The following is a 19,576-nucleotide window of genomic DNA, read 5'->3' on the forward strand; positions in this document are numbered from 1 at the left end:
CATCTGCAGCAGTGTCATTTCGGGACCCTTTGGGTGCAGAGACCCCAAATTTTGGCTGCAGCTATGTGGTATCTAGGAACCCTTAACTACCGAGTTGGAAGTTCGGGGGACATATGGGTGCAAATGGGCACAGTGAGGCTGCAAATGGGCATTGTTGACCCTCCTTTCCACTTACAGTAGCTACTCATTTCTCACCCTAGGCTTATACTCGAGTCAATAAGTTTTCCCTGTTTTTTTGGTAAAATTAGGTGCCTCGGCTTATATTCGGGTCAGTTTATACTCGAGTATATACGGTAAATAAAAAAGTAAATAGAGATCATTAATTTATATAAGTGCAAATATTAATTCCATATTTGTAATTTGAAAACATTTGTATAGCTGAAATAATCAGAGCTTCCAAATGATATGAAATGTAAAATAAATAAGTACAAGGTGTATTTATATGTCTACTATGGAAGCAGCAGGCTTTCTTATGTTCACTTAAAGTAGAACTTTAGGCAAAACTTGTTTTTTTCATTTTGGATAGAACAAGGGAGGGTTATGACCCGTGTCAGATTTTTTTTTCGCCACCTGTGTCTCATTGTGGAGATTTCCCTTCACTTCCTGTGCCAAAACAGGAAGTGTTATTAATTAATTCCTTGGGGACCCCAGGTCACCAGAACTAGTGTCCCCATTAGAAGATTTCCCTTCTATTACTTTTCTGGGGACAACCCAAAATTTGGGATTTACTTTTTTTTTTTTTTTATATAATCTTTATCAACATTTTAGTAGAAAAATACAAACATTTTAGAAATGCAGGATAGAACACACATATAATTCGTCCATACATCTGCTAGTGCAAATAAGGATTTCGAACCTACGGCGGCGGCCCCATCTGTAATCTACAGTACACATCCTGAATCAGGATGAACATGCGGCGTCGTGTTGGTTGAACCAACCTTGGCCGCATTCAAAGTGCTCAATGATCAGGAGAGCCAGTGGACGCGCCCTCCCTGTCAACGGCTCGAACCGAGGGGGGTAAATACCTCCAACAACCTCATCCGTCTCGCCGTGTCCAGGAAGGGCAAACCCTTCCCGTCCCCCCACCCACCAGAGGCGGGCAACGAAAAAAGGTCCACCTCCCAGTGGGGGGCCCGTGCTCCCCTTTGTTTGGGATTTACTTTTACTCTCACTTTCAATGATAATGGCAAATGAGACAAATAGAGAGAATCTCCTTAAGGGGGCACAGACAACAATAAAAAAACTGACAAATGTTCTAATGCATCTCTAATCTATCCCAAGCTAAAAAAAAACGTTTCACCTTTAGTTATACTTTAAATGTGGGCAGTCATGAATTTTACCGTGAAGGTAATATTGCCAATTTGTAAGGGGTAGTTCAACTACATACCTTTCATCTAACCCATGTTCATAACTATTCACATTAAAGATATTTACAAGGTACAACTTTCCCCTTTCATTGAAATCTGTTTATTGGAATCAATTCACTATGCAAGAAAGCATGGTACTCTATAATTATGTAAGTATTCAATTATCATTAGGCAGAATGACCTGTGAGACAACATCGCTATCAAACTCAATCAGCCTGTGATTTACCAATATAAAAACAAAGGACTTCCGGCCTAAATGCACATCTGTGACCCTCCGGTTGCTATTTTTGTCATGTTATCTATGGGCAAAAAAATAAATAAAAAATATTCCCCAGATCCCTTATTATACAAAACTTGGTGTAACCAGGGTCAAAACCAAGGGCCCTAATTTATATCTACTCATTACTCATTAAATGTGTGACCGCATGAAATGTCTGTATTATTTACATTATAAGATTTCTTTTTTTTAAATAGGATTATCTGAATACAGGGTGGTGTACAGTACAATCATATTTATTTTTTAACCACTTAAGGACTGAGCCTCTTTTTTAGATGTGTTGTTTACAAGTTTAAAACATTTTTTTATGCTAGAAAATTACTTAGAACCCCCAAACATTATACATTTTTTTTCTAACACCCTAGAGAATAAAATGGCAGTCGTTGTAATACTTTCTGTCATACCGTATTTGCGCAGCGGTCTTAGAAGCGCACTTTTTTTTTGGAAAAAATACACTTTTTTGAATAATAATATAAGACAACAGTAAAGTTAGTCCATTTTTTTTTATATTGTGAAAGATAATGTTATGCCAAGTAAATTGATACCCAACATGTCACGCTTCAAAATTGCGCCCACTCGTGGAATGGCAACAAACTTTTACCCTTCAAAATCTCCATAGGCGACGTTTAAAAAATTCTACAGGTTGCATGTTTTAAGTTACAGAGGAAGTCTAGGGCTAAAATTATTGCTCTCGCACTACTGATCGCGGCGATACCTCACATGTGTGGTTTGAACGCCGTTTAATATGCAAGCGCTACTCACGTATGCGTTAGCTTTTGCACGCGAGCTCGGCGGGATGGGGCACGTTTAAAAAAAAAAAATGTTTTTCCTTATTTATTTTACCTTTTACTTTCTATTTTTATACTGTGTTTTTTTTTTTTAAAATGTGTCACTTTTATTCCTACTTCTTAAATATGAGATCTGAGGTCAAAAAGACCTCAGATCTCATATTTACACTTAAATAAAAAAAAAAAAATTTGCCATTTAAAAAAATGATTTAAAAAAAAGGCCCTTAAGGCCTCTTTCACACGGATGATCCGTATGTCCGTTTTTCATCCATCCGTTTTCGGATGAAAAACGGACATACAGTCATCCCTATGGAGCGTCGGATGTCAGCGGTGACATGTCCGCTGACATCCGACCCCGCTCCGATCCGAAAAGTGTAACGGAGGAAAAACCTACTTTTCCCTCCGTTTTCGGATCGGATCGGATGACGACGGACACTACGGACCGTCATCATCCGATCCCCCCATAGGGGAGAGCGGCGCTCTGACAGGTCCGTCGCTGCACAGCGTGCAGCGATGCACCTGTCATCTTCCTGCTCAGCGGGGATCGGCGGAGCGATCCCCGCTGAGCCAGCGTGTGTTCACGGGGCGGATCATGACTGATCTGCCCCGTGTGAAAGAGGCCTTAAGAGCTGTGGGCGGAAGTGATGTTTTGACGTCGCTTCCGCCCTGCATTATTATGGAGACAGGTGGGGGCCATCTTCCCCTCACTGGTCTCCATGCCCAGCCAGGGTGAAGATCCGATTGCCTCCGCCGCTGCCGATGGATCCGGTAAGCGGCGGAGGGCACCGGAGCGCGGCGGGGGGCCCCTCTCCCGGCGCCGATAGAAGTGATCTGCGGCGAATGGGCCGCAGAGACCACTCTTATCAGAAACCGGACCGGCGTCCAAACAAGAGGATACCGGGGTTATGGCAGCTAGCTGCTGCCATAACAACGATATCCCCCGTCAAAGGACGTATATCAGCATGCGTCGGTCCGGAAGTGGTTAATTACACAATATCTGACCTACGCTGATAAAGCAAAAATCTTTTACTAGACATTGTCATTAATCATTAGAATATACATGTAAATTACCTGGTTATCTCTTCTTTTAGTTTACATGGATCTTCTGCATAGAACTTAACACCAAAATACAGGGTATATGGAGGGCCAGCTGAAAGTAAATATAGCAAAAATATTGTGGTTATTTTTGCATCATTCTATAAAGCGCAGAAAAACAATTGATTTGTATAAATGTCCTATTGTACACATTTACTGAAAAGCATTATACAGTCTCATCAAATTTTACAAGGAAAACAATGATTTCTCTGAAGGTGAAAAAGAAAAGATGGAAATTCCCAGGTATCGAGGCCAAAGGAAACACAATTCACCTAAAACAGACAATACCAGGTAACTGCAGTTCAATATAACAAAGAGATATACTAGACAAATACATCACATACAACATTAAACATGTCTCTGGTCTAAACTGTCTCCAGCTTCACATGGTCGTTCCAACACCCCCAGCCCCTTTAAATTGATTGGTAGACTAAAGCCAACTACAACCTTTAGATGGCGTCCAGTTTTGCATGTGCAATCCTGCTACCAAGCAATAATTTGAGTATCACAGCATTAATTAATGTTGCAGTGGAACGGATATGTCAGTGTCTAAAGCCAGAATTGTGTAAAATCAATAATGTATTGATTCACTGCAATTCAAATTTTCATTCTCCAATTTTAATTTTCCAGTGAAGGCTTGAGCCTTAATGGCTCCTTTGAGACACTAGATAAACATGAAGAACTATCTGCTGATGAGGTCATTTATCAAAGTGTCTGAAGAAAGAGTTGTCTCAGACATTCACTGTTGCCAGATCAGATTCTCCTTTTCCAGCATGGGAAAATTAATGGAAGAGTCTTATTTGGTAGCTACACGAACACACTGAATGTCAGAGACTTTTTATCTTAAAATGACATTGCAGCGAATATTGATATTTAAAATGAAACTAAAGTCTCCAGCTTTTTTTTAACCTAAAATAAAAAAGATGTTATACTTACCTGCTCTATTGCACAGAGCAGCCCCAAACCTCCATCTTTGGAGTCCCCCGCAAGCGCTCTCCGCTCCTCCACTTCTCCAGGCAAGCTCCCAGGCCAGGCTGCGGGCTGTGTGTGTCCATAGACACACAGGGTGTGGCTTGGCCATGCCCCCGCTCCCTCCTCACAGGATGTGACTGACAGCAGCAGGTGAAGGCCAGCCATCAACACAGAGACATACACGTTATCTGGATGTTTATTTTTAATATTCTGAATATAGATCGCCTGGATGAATCACCCAACTCAAAATATCTATCAGGGCTCTCCAGGGCGTATTTGATATTTCCTTTCTCTTCCCCCAATTTTGGGTTTTCCCTATCATATTCAATAGATTTTTTTAGGTACACTTTAACATCTTGTCAGAGAGATTACCTGATTGGGCGCCGGTGCGCGCCGGGCGCGTTGGCGCTCGTGTCTCTGTGCGTGCCGGGGCGCGTGTTCCTGGGGGGCACCGGAGTGTCTGGGCTGACCAGCCGTGGCGTGCAGGGTGGCATCCGGGCGTGCATGCGTACGCGCGTTCGCGCTAGCGCGCGTCCGTCTATGGGCGTTACCGCGGGCGTGCCCGGTAGTGTGGGCGTGCACGCCGGTGTCGGGGGCGCGCTCGGGCGCGTGCGGGGGCGCAGGGGCGCCTTGGCGAATCGGCGCGTGCACGAGCGCGGCGTTTGGCGCCAATTAGCCTACTTAAGCCTGCCTCTACCCTGATTCGGTGCTGCCTGATCAAACAGCTCTGTACCTTGTTCCGTGATCTTCCTGTGTTCCTGTATCTCCGTAGTTTGACCCGTTGTGACCCGGCTTGCCTTTGGACCTCCCTTGATTGCTGCCTGAACCGGACCCCGGCTTGTTTGACCTTGTTTCTGCCTACTCCCTTGTACCGTTGCCGCCAGCCCGTTGCCGACCTCTGCCTGTGTGTGACCAGCCTGATTAGCTCCTGCTCAGCATCTGCTCCATCAGTCTTGAAGCTCTACCGGTTACTTGCCAGACCACCTTGCTCCAGGACCCTAACATCAGGCCCTCATACCATTCCGCATTCGTGGGCCTCCTGTCTACTCTACCAGGGGCCCCGAATCGGATACGTAAGGGAGCCTACCCTCTGCCCAAGCGGACTCACCTGTCTGGTAAGTGTGGGACCTGACAGTATCAGGCAGCCATGACTGAGTCCGGGCAGGGGGCCTCCCCCATGGATGAACTTTGCAGGCACCTAGCGGGCCTTACTCAAGCCGTCAAAAGCCTACAGGAGGGCTATACCAGACTGGAAGGACAGGTCCAGGCCCTCTCAGCCTCCCCTCCGGGAGCAGCATCTGCTAATCCTGCCTCAGCACCCTCTGTAGTTATGCTCCCACCGGAGCCCAGGGTGCCTACACCCGAAAAGTTCTCCGGAGAACGTTGCAAGTTCCGGGCGTTCCGCAACGCATGCGAACTTTACTTTGCCTTACAACCCCGTACGTTTTCCTTGGAGGCTACCAAAGTGGGGTTCGTCATTTCTTTATTGACCGGCGAGCCTCAGACCTGGGCCCACCATCTGCTGGAGCAAAAGGCCAGATCTCTGGATTCTTTGAGTGACTTTTTCTTAGCCATGTCTCAGCTGTACGAGGACCCTCAGTTAACAGCCACGGCAGAAGCCGCCTTGCACTCCCTTCAACAAGGCCGCAGAGCCGCCGAAGATTACGCTGTGGAGTTCAGGCGTTGGAGCTCAGATACGGAGTGGAACGACGCGGCCTTGCGTCACCAATATCGGCTGGGGTTGTCGGACCCCTTGAAGGACGAATTAGCACGGGTGGGGGTACCTCAGACACTAGAGGAGCTAATCAACTTATCAATCCAGATTGACCGTCGCCTCAGAGAAAGACGCTCTGAGAGATCTGTTGGCCACCCGCGCCTCACCTGGATGTTACCCAGGGCCCCTAGTGCCCCGAACCAAGCTCCACTTGTCTCATCTATTCCAACCCAGGAAGCTCCTGAACCCATGCAGTTGGGTCTGCTCCGTCCCTCTCTGACCCCAGAGGAGAAGACACGCAGACGCACACTTAACCTGTGCCTGTACTGTGGAGAGCCTGGACACTTTGCCAGAGCATGCCCAAATAAAAGACGTAAGTGCCTGCCGTCCTCCTCGTTGTGTGCACCTGTCTTACCTAGTTCCGGTAACCACCTAACATTTTCCATTGTATTACAGTTACCTGGAAGGAACATCCCAGTACCGGTCATCATTGACTCGGGAGCATGTAGCGGATTCATTGACCGGACCTTTGTCGAAGACCATCATATCCCTACTCAAACTAAGGCCCAGGGACTGGCAGTTTTCCTAGCGGACGGCTCCACCCTCCGCTCCGGTCCTGTTACCCAGGAAACAGTTCCTCTACTGGCCACCATTGGCCCGGAACATCAGGAACTTTCACGCCTAGATGTCATCTCCTCTCCCCTCTTCCCAATTATCCTAGGAATACCTTGGCTACAGGCTCACAATCCTAGCATCGACTGGTCTACGGGCAAGATCCAGTTTTCTTCGGAATATTGCAAACAACACTGTTTACGGGGGACCCCTTTAACATCCTCCCAATGCCTGTGCCTAGATTCAGAAATGAAGTCTTACCAAAATCTTCCCGAACCTTACCGGGATTTCCTGGACGTATTCAGTAAAAAGGGAGCAGAAACTCTTCCAGTACATAGACCCTACGATTGGCCAATAGAACTCCTACCTGGTACTGAAGTTCCTTTCGGGAGGATTTTCCCTTTAACTGAGCAGGAGCTGGGCACCTTGAAGGTCTATATAGACGAAAACCTGAAAAAAGGGTTCATCCGTCCCTCCACATCTCCAGCGGGGGCAGGCATCTTCTTTGTAGAAAAAAAGGATCACTCCTTACGTCCCTGCATTGATTACCGGGAGCTTAATAAAATCACTATAAAGAACACATACCCACTACCTTTGGTTCCCGAATTATTCCAGAGATTAGGATCTGCCACCGTCTTCACCAAGCTGAACCTCCGTGGAGCCTACAATCTGATCCGCATAAGAGAGGAGGAAGAATGGAAGACGGCCTTTCGTACTCGATTCGGGCACTTCGAGTACCTTGTCATGCCCTTTGGTCTGTGCAACGCACGGCTACATTCCAGCACTTCGTCAACGATGTCTTTCGTGACTTCTTGGACTTATATGTCATCGTTTACCTGGACGATATCCTGGTTTTCTCTGCTTCCCTGACTGAGCACCGCAAACACGTACGAAACGTACTCACCCGGCTTAGACAACATGGGCTTTACGCCAAACTTGAAAAATGCGAGTTTGAGCTCCAATCCATCCAGTTCCTAGGCTTGATCATTTCCCCTGACGGCATCAAAATGGATCCGCAAAAAGTATCTGCTATCCTGGATTGGCCTGCACCTTTAGACAAGAAAGGAGTACAGCGTTTTATTGGCTTTGCCAATTTCTATAGGAAATTTATTAAGGGATTCTCTTCGATTATAACTCCCATTACGGAACTCATTAAACAAGGAAGCCGGTTCTGCTGAACTCCTAAGGCTCAAGAGGCCTTTGAAAGACTCAAAGCGCTGTTCACGTCAGCCACTATTCTCAAGCATCCCAACCCTGCCTTGCCCTTCGTCTTAGAAGTGGATGCTTCCGAAGTCGCGGTTGGAGCCGTGCTCTCGCAAAGACAAGGTGCCAAAGCACTCTTGTACCCTGTGGGATTCTTCTCACGCAAACTCTCCCCTTCCGAGAAGAATTACGACGTGGGAGATCGGAACTTCTAGCCATTAAAGTAGCCCTGGAGGAATGGCGTTATCTCTTGGAAGGTGCAGCTCACCCCATTTTGGTCTACACGGACCACAAAAACTTAGAATACCTAAGAAAGGCCAAGAGATTGAAACCCCGGCAGGCCAGATGGGCACTTTTTTTTTCCCGATTTATTTTTCACATAACCTACCGACCCGGATCCAAGAATGTCAAATCCGACGCCCTTTCCCGAATGTTTCTGGATTCTGAGAAGGTCCTGTCTCCAGACACCATTCTCCCCTCCGGAAATTTCCTGATCCTACAGGAGGATCTAATCTCCCAAATCAGACGATCCTCTATGGGAATGTCTCCACCCACTGAAGCTTGTACCAAGGATGGGCTGTTCTGGTTCGAGAATAAAATTGTGGTCCCTGAGGAGCTAAAAGTGCGGGTGTTAAGCTTGTGCCATGATCACAAACTTGCCGGTCATTTCGGCACACGGAAGACAACTGATCTTGTCCAACGCACCTTTTGGTGGCCTCACCTTTCTAAAGACTGCAAGGAATATGTGGAGTCCTGTAACACATGTGCCAGAAACAAGAGTAGCCGGACAAGAGCATGGGGTCTGTTGAGACCATTACCAGTCCCAGAGAGACCATGGGCCATGATTTCAATGGACTTTATCGTTGAACTCCCCCCATCAGAAGGTTTTTCGTCCATTTTTGTCATGGTAGACAGGCTGTCTAAAATGGCCCATTTTCTCCCCATAAAGGACACCCCTTCGGCCATGGAGACCGCTTCCATCTTTATTAAGGAGATCGTCAGACTGCATGGAGTACCGACCAATATAGTTTCGGACAGAGGCGTCCAGTTCACCTCCAGATTCTAGAGAGCCCTTTGTGGCGCCCTTGAAATCGAATTGTCATTTTCTTCGGCCTACCACCCTCAGTCAAATGGACAAACCGAGAGGACGAACCAAACCTTGGAGCAATACCTCCGCTGTTTCTCTGCATTTTCCCAGGATGACTGGGCCTCCCTGCTTCCCATCGCGGAGTTCTCCTACAACAACTCACTACACTCAGCTACCAATCAGTCACCATTTTATGCCAACTATGGTTTCCACCCATCCTTCCTGCCTGGACCTATGCCCGAGTGCCCTGTTCCTGCTGTATCCGAAACTTTGGATTTTTTTTCAAACAACAACAAATTGCTGCAGGAGACCATGACCAAGGCTCAGGAAGATTACAAGAGAATCTTTGACAGGAAGAGACGGGGAGAACTTGTTCTGGAACCTGGCAATTCTGTCTGGTTATCTACCGCTAACCTCAAGTTGGCCTGTCCATCCAGGAAACTGGGCCCCAAATACTTGGGTCCTTTCTTGATTAAAAGAAAAATCAATAACGTGGCTTACGAACTTGACCTTCCTAACTCCCTGAGGATACATCCAGTCTTCCACGTGTCCCTCCTGAAGCCGGTCACCCCCAACTTCTTTTCCGGTCGTAGCATTGGCCCACCCAAACCTATTGTGGTTGATGGCGAAGAGGAGTTCGAAGTGGAGGCAATTCTAGATTGCAGAAGAAGACGCAATCAGGTTCAATACCTTGTAAAATGGAGGGGCTATGGACCCGAAGATAATTAGTGGGAGCCGGAAAGTAACTTACATGCCAGAGAACTTCTGCAGTCTTTTAAAACCTCTCATGCAGCAAAGATGGCCCAGCTGGGCATCCGGAGTCTGCCCTTGAGGAGGGGGCACTGTCAGAGAGGTTACCTGATTGGGCGCCGGTGCGCGCCGGGGCGCGTTGGCGCTCGTGTCTCTGTGCGTGCCGGGGCGCGTGTTCCTGGGGGCACCGGAGTGTCTGGGCTGACCAGCCGTGGCGTGCAGGGTGGCGTCCGGGCGTGCGTGCGTACGCGCGTTCGCGCTAGCGCGCGTCCGTCTATGGGCATTACCGTGGGCGTGCCCGGTAGTGTGGGCGTGCACGCCGGTGTCGGGGGCACGCTCGGGCGCGTGCGGGGGCGCAGGGGCGCCTTGGCGAATCGGCGCGTGCACGAGCGCGGCGTTTGGTGCCAATTAGCCTACTTAAGCCTGCCTCTACCCTGATTCGGTGCTGCCTGATCAAACAGCTCTGTACCTTGTTCCGTGATCTTCCTGTGTTCCTGTATCTCCGTAGTTTGACCCGTTGTGACCCGGCTTGCCTTTGGACCTCCCTTGATTGCTGCCTGAACCCGACCCCGGCTTGTTTGACCTTGTTTCTGCCTACTCCCTTGTACCGTTGCCGCCAGCCCATTGCCGACCTGTTGCCCGTTGCCTGTGTGTGACCAGCCTGATTAGCTCCTGCTCAGCATCTGCTCCATCAGTCTTGAAGCTCTACCGGTTGCTTGCCAGACCACCTTGCTCCAGGACCCTAACATCAGGCCCTCATACCATTCCGCATTCGTGGGCCTCCTGTCTACTCTACCAGGGGCCCCGAATCGGATACGTAAGGGAGCCTACCCTCTGCCCAAGCGGACTCACCTGTCTGGTAAGTGTGGGACCTGACACATCTACTGCCAAAACCCAAATTGAAAATTCCGTCCATTTACATATGAGGACATCTCTTTCCATCGGGGTGGCTGGAGATAATCCCCACGGGTGCCCCAGGCTCAATTGCCATCAGGCTGGCGATAATAACGTACAGTATTTCGACAAGTTCTGAGGCCCTGATGAAGCGGGTTAGCCCACGAAACGTGCTGGCCATTTTAAACCAGATCTTTTAGCCAGGATGACAACCCCCTGGACAACCAGCTTGTAACTTTGGTTTTAACCAATTTGGTCTTTTTTAAACAATTTATGTGTAATTTTCAATAAAGATTGGCTTACTTTTAATCAATTTGGTTTAGCATTTATTAAACCCTAGAGGGTACATGTAAAGTCCTACAAATTCCAGTGTATTGTTTTATATGTTTCGTATGGGATGGTACCCTCTTAGACTCCTTTCACACCAAGGGATTTTTGCAGCGCTTTAGCGCTAAAAATAACGCTATTAAAACGCTCATAAAACGCTCCCCATGCATCTCAATGGACCCTTTCACACTGAGGCGTTGCGCTGGCGGGGCGTTGAGAAAAGTCCTGCAAGCAGCACCTTTGGAGCAGCTTTTGGGCGTTGAAAAAAGCGCTTCAAAAACGCCCCTCTCCATTGAAATAAATTGAAAACGCTGTAAAAACGCCTGAATAGCGCCTATAATCCGCCCTGAGCTGTAGAAAATTCACATGATCTCACAAAAAGGTAAACATGCAAGCAGAAAAGAGAGCATCTACAACAACAGGACTGAACTTGTGGGAAGGTCAGAATGATTAAATAGACCATCAAAGTGCCAAAAAAACAAAATTAAAGTGCCAAAAAAAAGAATTAATCCGAGGAAAAATGAAGATTTGAAGTAAAACAAGACACTGCTTGTTACTTTACAATACACTGCTTGTTTCACATGATATCACAAAGGATAAACATGCAAGCAGAAAGATAGCATCAATAACACATGCTTCAATAACGCTTGAAAAACGCTGTTAAAACGCCTGCAGCGTTGCGTTAATTTTAACGCTAACGCCCCTAAAACGCTGTAAAAACGTGGTAATAACGCTAAGGCGTTTTAGGGCATTTTTGAAGCGCCTTGGTGTGAAAGGGGTCTTAGGGTTATAGTTATCTCACACTCATTCCCACGCCACACCCCTCTACTTTGACAGCAGCGGGAGCCATTGGAGAGTGGTAGAAAAGGCAAGTGCTGCTGCAGATGGGTACAGTGCTGGATCAATACAGGACTCAGGTAAGTATTTAGGGAGGGGAGATCAGCTACTGGAAGTTTTTTTACCCTAATGCAGGTAATGCATTAAGGTAAAAAAAAAAACTTTTGGCTTTAGAACTACTTTAGGTTATGGTGGACTGCTTCGTACCCTTTAAGACAATTTTCATCCCATGACTCCTGAAGCAGCAGTAGGTGCCTCAATCTTTCTGTACTGTACACTATAAAGCAGTACAAAGCTAATGTTTAATACAACTAGCCAGCATTTACCATAAATAAGATTACCAGGTCTGGGTGGACCATTCAGGACGCACCCAAGGAACTTGTAATGGTATGATTAAAGTAGAACTATGAACTCCCCTAAACAAATACACTATGTGCTGCAGCACCTACAGTTCTCACTTAGCCCCTTTAGTTCTCTTATGTCCCAGAAATACCTAGTACTCCAGCCAGTGAAGTCTGCCCAATGCAACTACTTGTGCTGGTGTGGCAATGATGCCGCTCTCCTGTAGGATGTGCCTGCTTACACCAAAGTCTCAGGGGGCATGGCTATCAGACACATTGTATGTAGATCACATACTGTATATAAGTCAATCTCAACACTAACTACATTATGTACTCCTCACCCCTGCACTTTTCATGCTTTATTGTACAACGGTTATTGATTGCTCAGCAGTCACCATGTTAATGCTTTTCTTGAAGGTAGGCTGTGTGCAGAATAGCATATGTAGTGGAAGAGCTTCATTTTTTATAAATTGTATTTATCGGCTGAATGCTGAAAAAGTCAACAAGATCAATGGGGTTTACATTTCTCCACATGACTGTACAGCTTTGTCATGTAAATGCATTCCGCTTATTAGATGAATTTTGAGTTTTTTTGGAAACATCAGGATCAGTAAATTTAACACTTGCTGTATTATGTTACCGAGACCTGGATTTCCCTCTAAAGATGGGGATATCCAATTGTTTTGACTGTTGACTATATTACTTTGCTGCAAATAAACTTTCTGGTTGTCATGCTTTTTATGGTTGGCATTTGTTACAGTAACCATATGAATTCTTGATATGCTGAGATAGCATGTTTTTCTTTTTCTGTCCTGCTCTGGTATCCATGGTACCTAACATTCTGTAATGTCACTACCACTGGGAGACGTTGCCTTAATTTGAATAAAAAGACTGAATATAAAAGAATGGGATATCCAGATGTACCGTAACCGATTGCAAATGCAACTTATCTGGACAATTGCAACAGATGTTTTAGACATGATGTAATACATACAGCACAACACCCATAGCTGGTTGACATTTGATTAAAGTGATTGTAAGGGTTAGTTTTTTTTTTTATATTTAAAATAACAAACATATCATACATGCCTCCACTGTGCAGATCGTTTTGCACAGAGTGGCCCCGAACCTGCTCTTCTGGGGTCCCTCGGTGGCCCTCGCTGCTCCTCCCCGAATCAGATAACCCCCTAGGGGAAGCACTTCCCCAAGGGGGTTACCTTTCGGGCGTGCTCCCGAGTCCAGCATTCGGCATCCACAGCCGCCGAATGTATGACTCGGCCCCTCCCCCCCCCGACACCAGCATGATTGGATTTAAATGACAGCAGAGGGAGCCAATGGTTGTGCTGCTATCAATCTATCCAATCAGGACACAAGACCCCGGCCGGAGCTGGTGTGCTCATTCCCGCTGGGCACAGGTTAGTATAAGGGGCACTGCTGCATTGAAAAATGTTTTTCGCCTAAATGCATAGAATGCATTTAGGTAAAAAACGGCGAAGGTTTACAACCCCTTTAAGTTGACTGCATCTCTCAACCTCTGTTTGCTACTTTTGCTCCCTGCACAATTTGGAGGTTTTCTTCAGGTGCTGCTTACCCACATCTGGCAAATTCAGCCAAAAGTTTGTATGGCCCCCATCTACTGAAGATCAATTCACTCTAAGCTTAAAGTCGTTGTAAACCTTAGACATGAAATATGAACACAGCATATCCCTTTATAGTGTGCACTTGTTTCAATTAAAGGCACTAGAGGGTTTATTTACTAAAGGCAAATTCAATTTGCACTGCAAGTGCACTTGGAAGTGCAGTCGCTGTAGATCTGAGGGAGATGTGCAAGGAAAATAAAAAACAGCATTTTTGCTTGCACATGATTGGGTGATAAAATCAGCAGAGCTTCCCCTCATTTCAGATCTTCCCCTCAGATCTAAAGCCACTGCACTTCCAAGTGCACTTGTAGTGCAAAGTGGATTTGCCTTTAGTAATTCAACCCAGGGCCGTCTTTAGCGCAGGGCAAACGGGGCACTTGCCCCGGGCCCAATCTTTGTTGGGGGGCCCGCGCTAGCCGTGAATTGGGGCCCCGATGACAGCTTTGCAGAGCGCACAGAGGACACGGGAGGATGTATTCCTCGCTAGCCAGCTGTGAGGGGGCGGGGGCGGGGCCGGGAGCTCCACTGATGCTCTGACCCTGCCCACGTGCAGCCTGTGTACTCGGAAAAGAGCTTCTGTAGTGAGAACCAGTGATCGGAGTGCGAGTGTCAGTGGAGCTTCCGGCCCCGCCCCCTCTATACTGGCTGGTGAATACAGAGGTCCAGGGGCGGGGCCGGGAGCTCCAATGACACTCCCACTCCGATCACTGGCTCTCACTACAGGCGCTCTATTCCCAGTACATAGGCTGCACGTGGGCGGGGTCAGAGCGTCAGTGGAGCTCAGCTGGCTAGCGCGGAATACATCCTCCCATGTCCTCTGTGCGCTCTGCAAAGCTGTCATCGGGGCGACAATTCACGGGTGATGTGGGCCCCCCAACAAAGCATCAGTGGAGCTCCCAGCTGCTTTAGTGAGAGCAGAGAGTGGAAGCCCCGCCCACAGTCCTGAATGCATGTAGTAAGTTTGGCTGGCCAGGTATGTCCTTACAACCAAAAAATGCCTGACTGTTTAAACCCTGAGCTGTGTTATTTAACTGTAAAGCTGTGCATTGCTGAAAGTTCTCTGACCATCACCTGTATAATGTCTGCAGCCTCTGAGTGTCTCCTGCAGTATGTCCGCAGCCTCTGAGTGTCTCCTGCAGTATGTCCGCAGTCTCTGATTGTCTCCTGCAGTATGTCCGCAGTCTCTGATTGTCTCCTGCAGTATGTTCGCAGTCTCTGATTGTCTCCTGCCGTATGTCCGCAGTCTCTGGTAATCTCCTGCAGTATTTCCGCAGTCTCTGATTGTCTCCTGCAGTATTTCCGCAGTCTCTGATTGTCTCCTGAAGTATGTCCGCAGTCTCTGATTGTCTCCTGCAGTATGTCCGCAGTCTCTGATTGTCTCCTGCATTATGTCCGCAGTCTCTGTTAATCTCCTGCAGTATTTCCGCAGTCTCTGATTGTCTCCTGCAGTATTTCCGCAGTCTCTGATTGCCTCCTGCAGTATTTCCGCAGTCTCTGATTGTCTCCTGCAGTATGTCCGCAGTCTCTGATTGTCTCCTGCAGTATGTTCGCAGCCTCTGAGTGTCTCCTGCAGTATGTCCGCAGTCTCTGATTGTCTCCTGCAGTATGTCCGCAGTCTCTGATTGTCTCCTGCAGTATTTCCGCAGTCTCTGATTGTCTCCTGCAGTATGTCCGCAGTCTCTGTCTCCTGCAGTATGTACACAGTCTCTAATTGTCTCCTGCAGTATGTCCGCAGTCTCTGGTAATCTCCTGCAGTATGTCCGCAGTCTCTGGTAATCTCCTGCAGTATGTCCGCAGTCTCTGGTAATCTCCTGCAGTATGTCCGCAGTCTCTGATTGTCTCCTGCAGTATGTCCGCAGTCTCTGATTGTCTCCTGTAGTATGTGTATTAATGTGCCCCTTTACTTGCTCAATTATTTGGGATTGCTCCACTGCTCAGTGAGAGGTAATGATGTGCATGAACCTCTAGCAACCAATCAGCAAACAGTAGTGATTTGCTTTAATCTCTAGCAACCAATCAGTAAATGCTAATGATGTGCTGTAACCCCTAGCAACCAATTAGTGAGCGCTAATAATGTACATTAACCTCTAGCAACCAATCGGCAAGCAGAAATTATGTGTTGTAACCTCTAGAAACCAGCCATTGAGCAGTAATGATAGGCTGTAACCTCTGGCAAACAATTGCAATCGCTGCGTGATCTGCTGCAGTAAACTGATTTTGAGTCTACCTGCTATTTTTTGTATGTCTCAGAATAGAGGGGGGGGCCCAAGAAAATGTTTGCCCAGGGCCCAATCAAAATTAAAGACGGCCCTGATTCAACCCCTGGGTGTCATTTCCATCTGCTGCTTTGTTCCTCTGCTATCAGCATGAGTCACTTCTGACAAGTTTTCCTAACCCCAAGAGAAAAAAGGTGACAGAAGAGGGAGCTCTAGTTGATTGACAGCCTCAGCTCTGTTCCTGTGTAAAGGGGGGTGTGGCTCTTCCCTCCAATCAGCTCTCAGGGCTCTCCTCATTGACTACTTCAGAGTGTAATTTCAGCTCTCCAATTCCTTTTTTTCTGATAGCTTCAGACAAGCTTTATAAATTCGGCACTTTGAACGGCAATAGAGAGGAGAAGACTGCAGATAAACAAGTACAACTTACGTAAGAGTTTTGGTTTTATTTCTGTGAATCATCTGAGGACAGTCACTTCACTGGGTATATAGAAGGGTTTACAACCACTTTAAATCAAGCAATCAGGTCTGCTATTGCACATCAAGCATCTCAGGGGATGACAAATGTCTTAGAAAACAGTCTTAGAAAACACAAGAATCAGGTACTGTACTTACTGATAATCAGGTCTTTGTGTTCAGCGATTGTCTTTGCAGGATCCAGCCAGTACTGCAAATAAACAAAACACAAACATGTTTTACTCAATGACACAGTTACTTATAAGGACCCATGCTTACCATAAACTGTGATTTCTAATTGAAAAAAAACTGCAGCAAACATTGTCATATTGTTTCCGCACTCCAAATGTGGGACTTACTAATTATTAAGGCCTCGTGCACACTGGGCCTGAAAATCTGCAGACATTTGGCATTTTGCTGTAAAAGCACCTCTATGTAAGCCTATGGGGGTTATTTACGAAAGGCAAATCCACTTTGCACTACAAGTGCAAACTACAAGTGCAAAGTGCACTTGAAATTGCACTGAAAGTGCACTTGCAAGTGCAGTCGCTGTAAATCTGAGGGGTAGATCTGAAATGAGGGGAAGCTCTGCTGATTTTATAATCCAATCATGTACAAGCTAAAATGCTGTTTTTTATTTACCTTGAATGTCCCCCTCGAATCTAAAAGGACTGCACTTCCAAGTGCACTTTCAGTGCAATTTCAAGTGCACTTTGCACTTGTAGTGCAAAGTGGATTTGCCTTTAATAAATAGCCCCCGTTGTGTCCATGCATACATAGACTTTACAAGGCTATTAGAAGAGAAGCATTTATAGGCTGGAAAAAAAACCCTACCAAAGGCATATTTAGGAGAGGAGCTGAAGAGCAGACGAAACTCTGAATGCGCCTAAACATGTGTAACTGCAGCTAAATGCACCTAAACGCTAGACACATTTGGGAGCATTTGAGTGTTAATGCATTCCAATGACCAGTATGAATTCCATCAATGTGTGCAGAATTTATTAAAAAACATTGGAGTCTTCCTAAACCAGAAGGCATTTGGTTGTCTTATTTCCATCAGGTTGGGTTCACACAGGTGCGGCCACGGGTTCGTGCCTGTCCGGTGCGTTCCTGTAGACTAGTTCTGGTGCGATTCAGGCCCAAATTTTAGCCTGAATTCGCACCTGAACCAAGCCTGGACCCTTCTTTCAATCTGGACCTCGATGACCCCGGTGATGTGTGATCCGGCTTCATTGAGAACCATTCACACTTGCCTGTCATGCGAATTGGATGCAGGGAAATCCACATCCAATTCGCATATGTGTGACCCTGGCCTCACAGATTTGAAACAATAAAAGGCTCAATGCAGGGCCATGTAAATCATTTTTTTTCTGTCCCTGTGGACAAATGCACATTCAGAACTGTTGATTTATATTATAGCTACAATCTAATATTATAAAGCCATTTATTCCAAATTGCATACAGCTCTCTCAGGCTAGTTGGCCCAGGGTATGGAAACCATGGCTTCTATTGAGTATGGCTTGATGATAGCTAACTAGCTGGACACAGTTATATGCAGTTTGCAACAAATGGCTCTAAATTAGGCTGTATCTGTACTATAAACAGACAGCAAAAATAACCTGATAGGGATTTTAACCCTTCCCAAACCTAAAAAGATAATAATTTGGCTTTACATGCACTTTAAGATATTTTTTGTTGTTGTTTATTGTTTCTGATCATACGCAGTCTTTCGTTTCTGAAATTTCTCGTACAAAAGCAGTACACATTTAACGCATGTTTATGTGTTCATTGTGTTAAGGTACAAGAAAAATTTTGGAGTTTATCCCTTTGGAAATTTTCATTCGGAAGGTCGGAATCGTTTGTCGAAAGTTGTCTACACACTATCAGAAAAATGTGCGATCGTTCCTCAGATGAAAATGTTTGCCCAATTTTCTTATAGTGTGTATGAGCCATTAGGACATGGGTGTCTGCATTCACACATCTTTGCTAATTGGCCACTGTATGGTGAATCGCTTGCCAGCTGAGGAGCATAGGCTTGAATCCCAACTGATAATTCAGTAACCTTGCCCATGTAAAGAAACTGTACGTAGAACAATATAGTTGGAAAGGGCAAGGCCACGTTTTTTTTTAAAGAATTTAAGCACAGACAATTTTCTAATGTAAACAATTTTAACCAGTGCCGGTCAGAGTTGCACCGTGAGGACATTTTAACCTCAAGTTAACCAAGTCTAAAGAGGCCTGTCCTTACCAGAAGTGGACAGACTTTAGACTAATTCCAACTTCCAATCAAGGGCATAGCCCACTACAGCAACTTTTCTTGCTGGCAAGGTCAAAAAAACGCAAAGAAAGCGGTGACAGACAACATATAGGGCGGGAGGGTGGGCAACTCTTCTAGTCGCAGTTCCTCAAAGGCACAGATTTTACCTCAGAAACTACGTTTAAAGAGCCCAGATGCCACCGCATCACCCCATGTCATATAGCTAATCATCTGTAACCACTTTACATATTGCGCGTTACCACGCTCAATTCCTAGCCATGTCCCCATCAGCCAAGGCTCTCTTTCCCTATGGGGGTCAAGAGGCTTTCATTAATGTGGAGATGACAGTGCTCTAACAACTGAAACTGCTAAGGGTCAGTCCACCTTGAATTGATATTTTACTGATGAGCGGGTGTTGCACATTTGAATCAACCACTAGCTTTTTCTTTTGTTCTTCAGACTCCAGCAGCAAGATTTTTTAACATGAGATCTATTTATTTGTTGCCATTAACAATGAATTCCAGACTTGTGCATTTTTGCATCCAGCTTGAACCAAAATAAATATGCATATTTTATACCTGGCTGATCCTTGTGGAAGTGAGGAATCACTGTAGTAGCCCCTGTTACTACATAGAACCCTGCTATCTTACAGGTCTCCTGTGCCGAGTGGCTACCCTGCTGCACAATGAACCCAGGGGGGTTAAGGCCGGGTTCACACGGGTACGACACGACAGTCGTACGACTGT

The 19,576-nt window shown here is 46.2% G+C and overlaps 1 protein-coding gene across 2 annotated transcripts in view; it reads right to left on the bottom strand.

Moving 5' to 3' along the window:
- Nucleotides 1-19,576, bottom strand: part of EPB41L4A (erythrocyte membrane protein band 4.1 like 4A) — a 411,842-nt gene that overhangs the window by 205,167 nt on the left and 187,099 nt on the right. For both annotated transcript variants that reach the window (XM_073624611.1, XM_073624610.1), the window contains 2 exons: nucleotides 16,733-16,784; nucleotides 3,504-3,582 (listed from right to left, as the gene is read on the bottom strand). In XM_073624611.1, coding sequence (XP_073480712.1) covers nucleotides 3,504-3,582; nucleotides 16,733-16,784 — 131 coding nt within the window. The remainder of the gene's footprint in view (nucleotides 1-3,503; nucleotides 3,583-16,732; nucleotides 16,785-19,576) is intronic.

Source organism: Aquarana catesbeiana, linkage group LG01 (assembly GCF_042186555.1).
Source record: "Aquarana catesbeiana isolate 2022-GZ linkage group LG01, ASM4218655v1, whole genome shotgun sequence".
In the NCBI taxonomy this organism is placed as follows: Eukaryota; Metazoa; Chordata; class Amphibia; order Anura; family Ranidae; genus Aquarana; species Aquarana catesbeiana.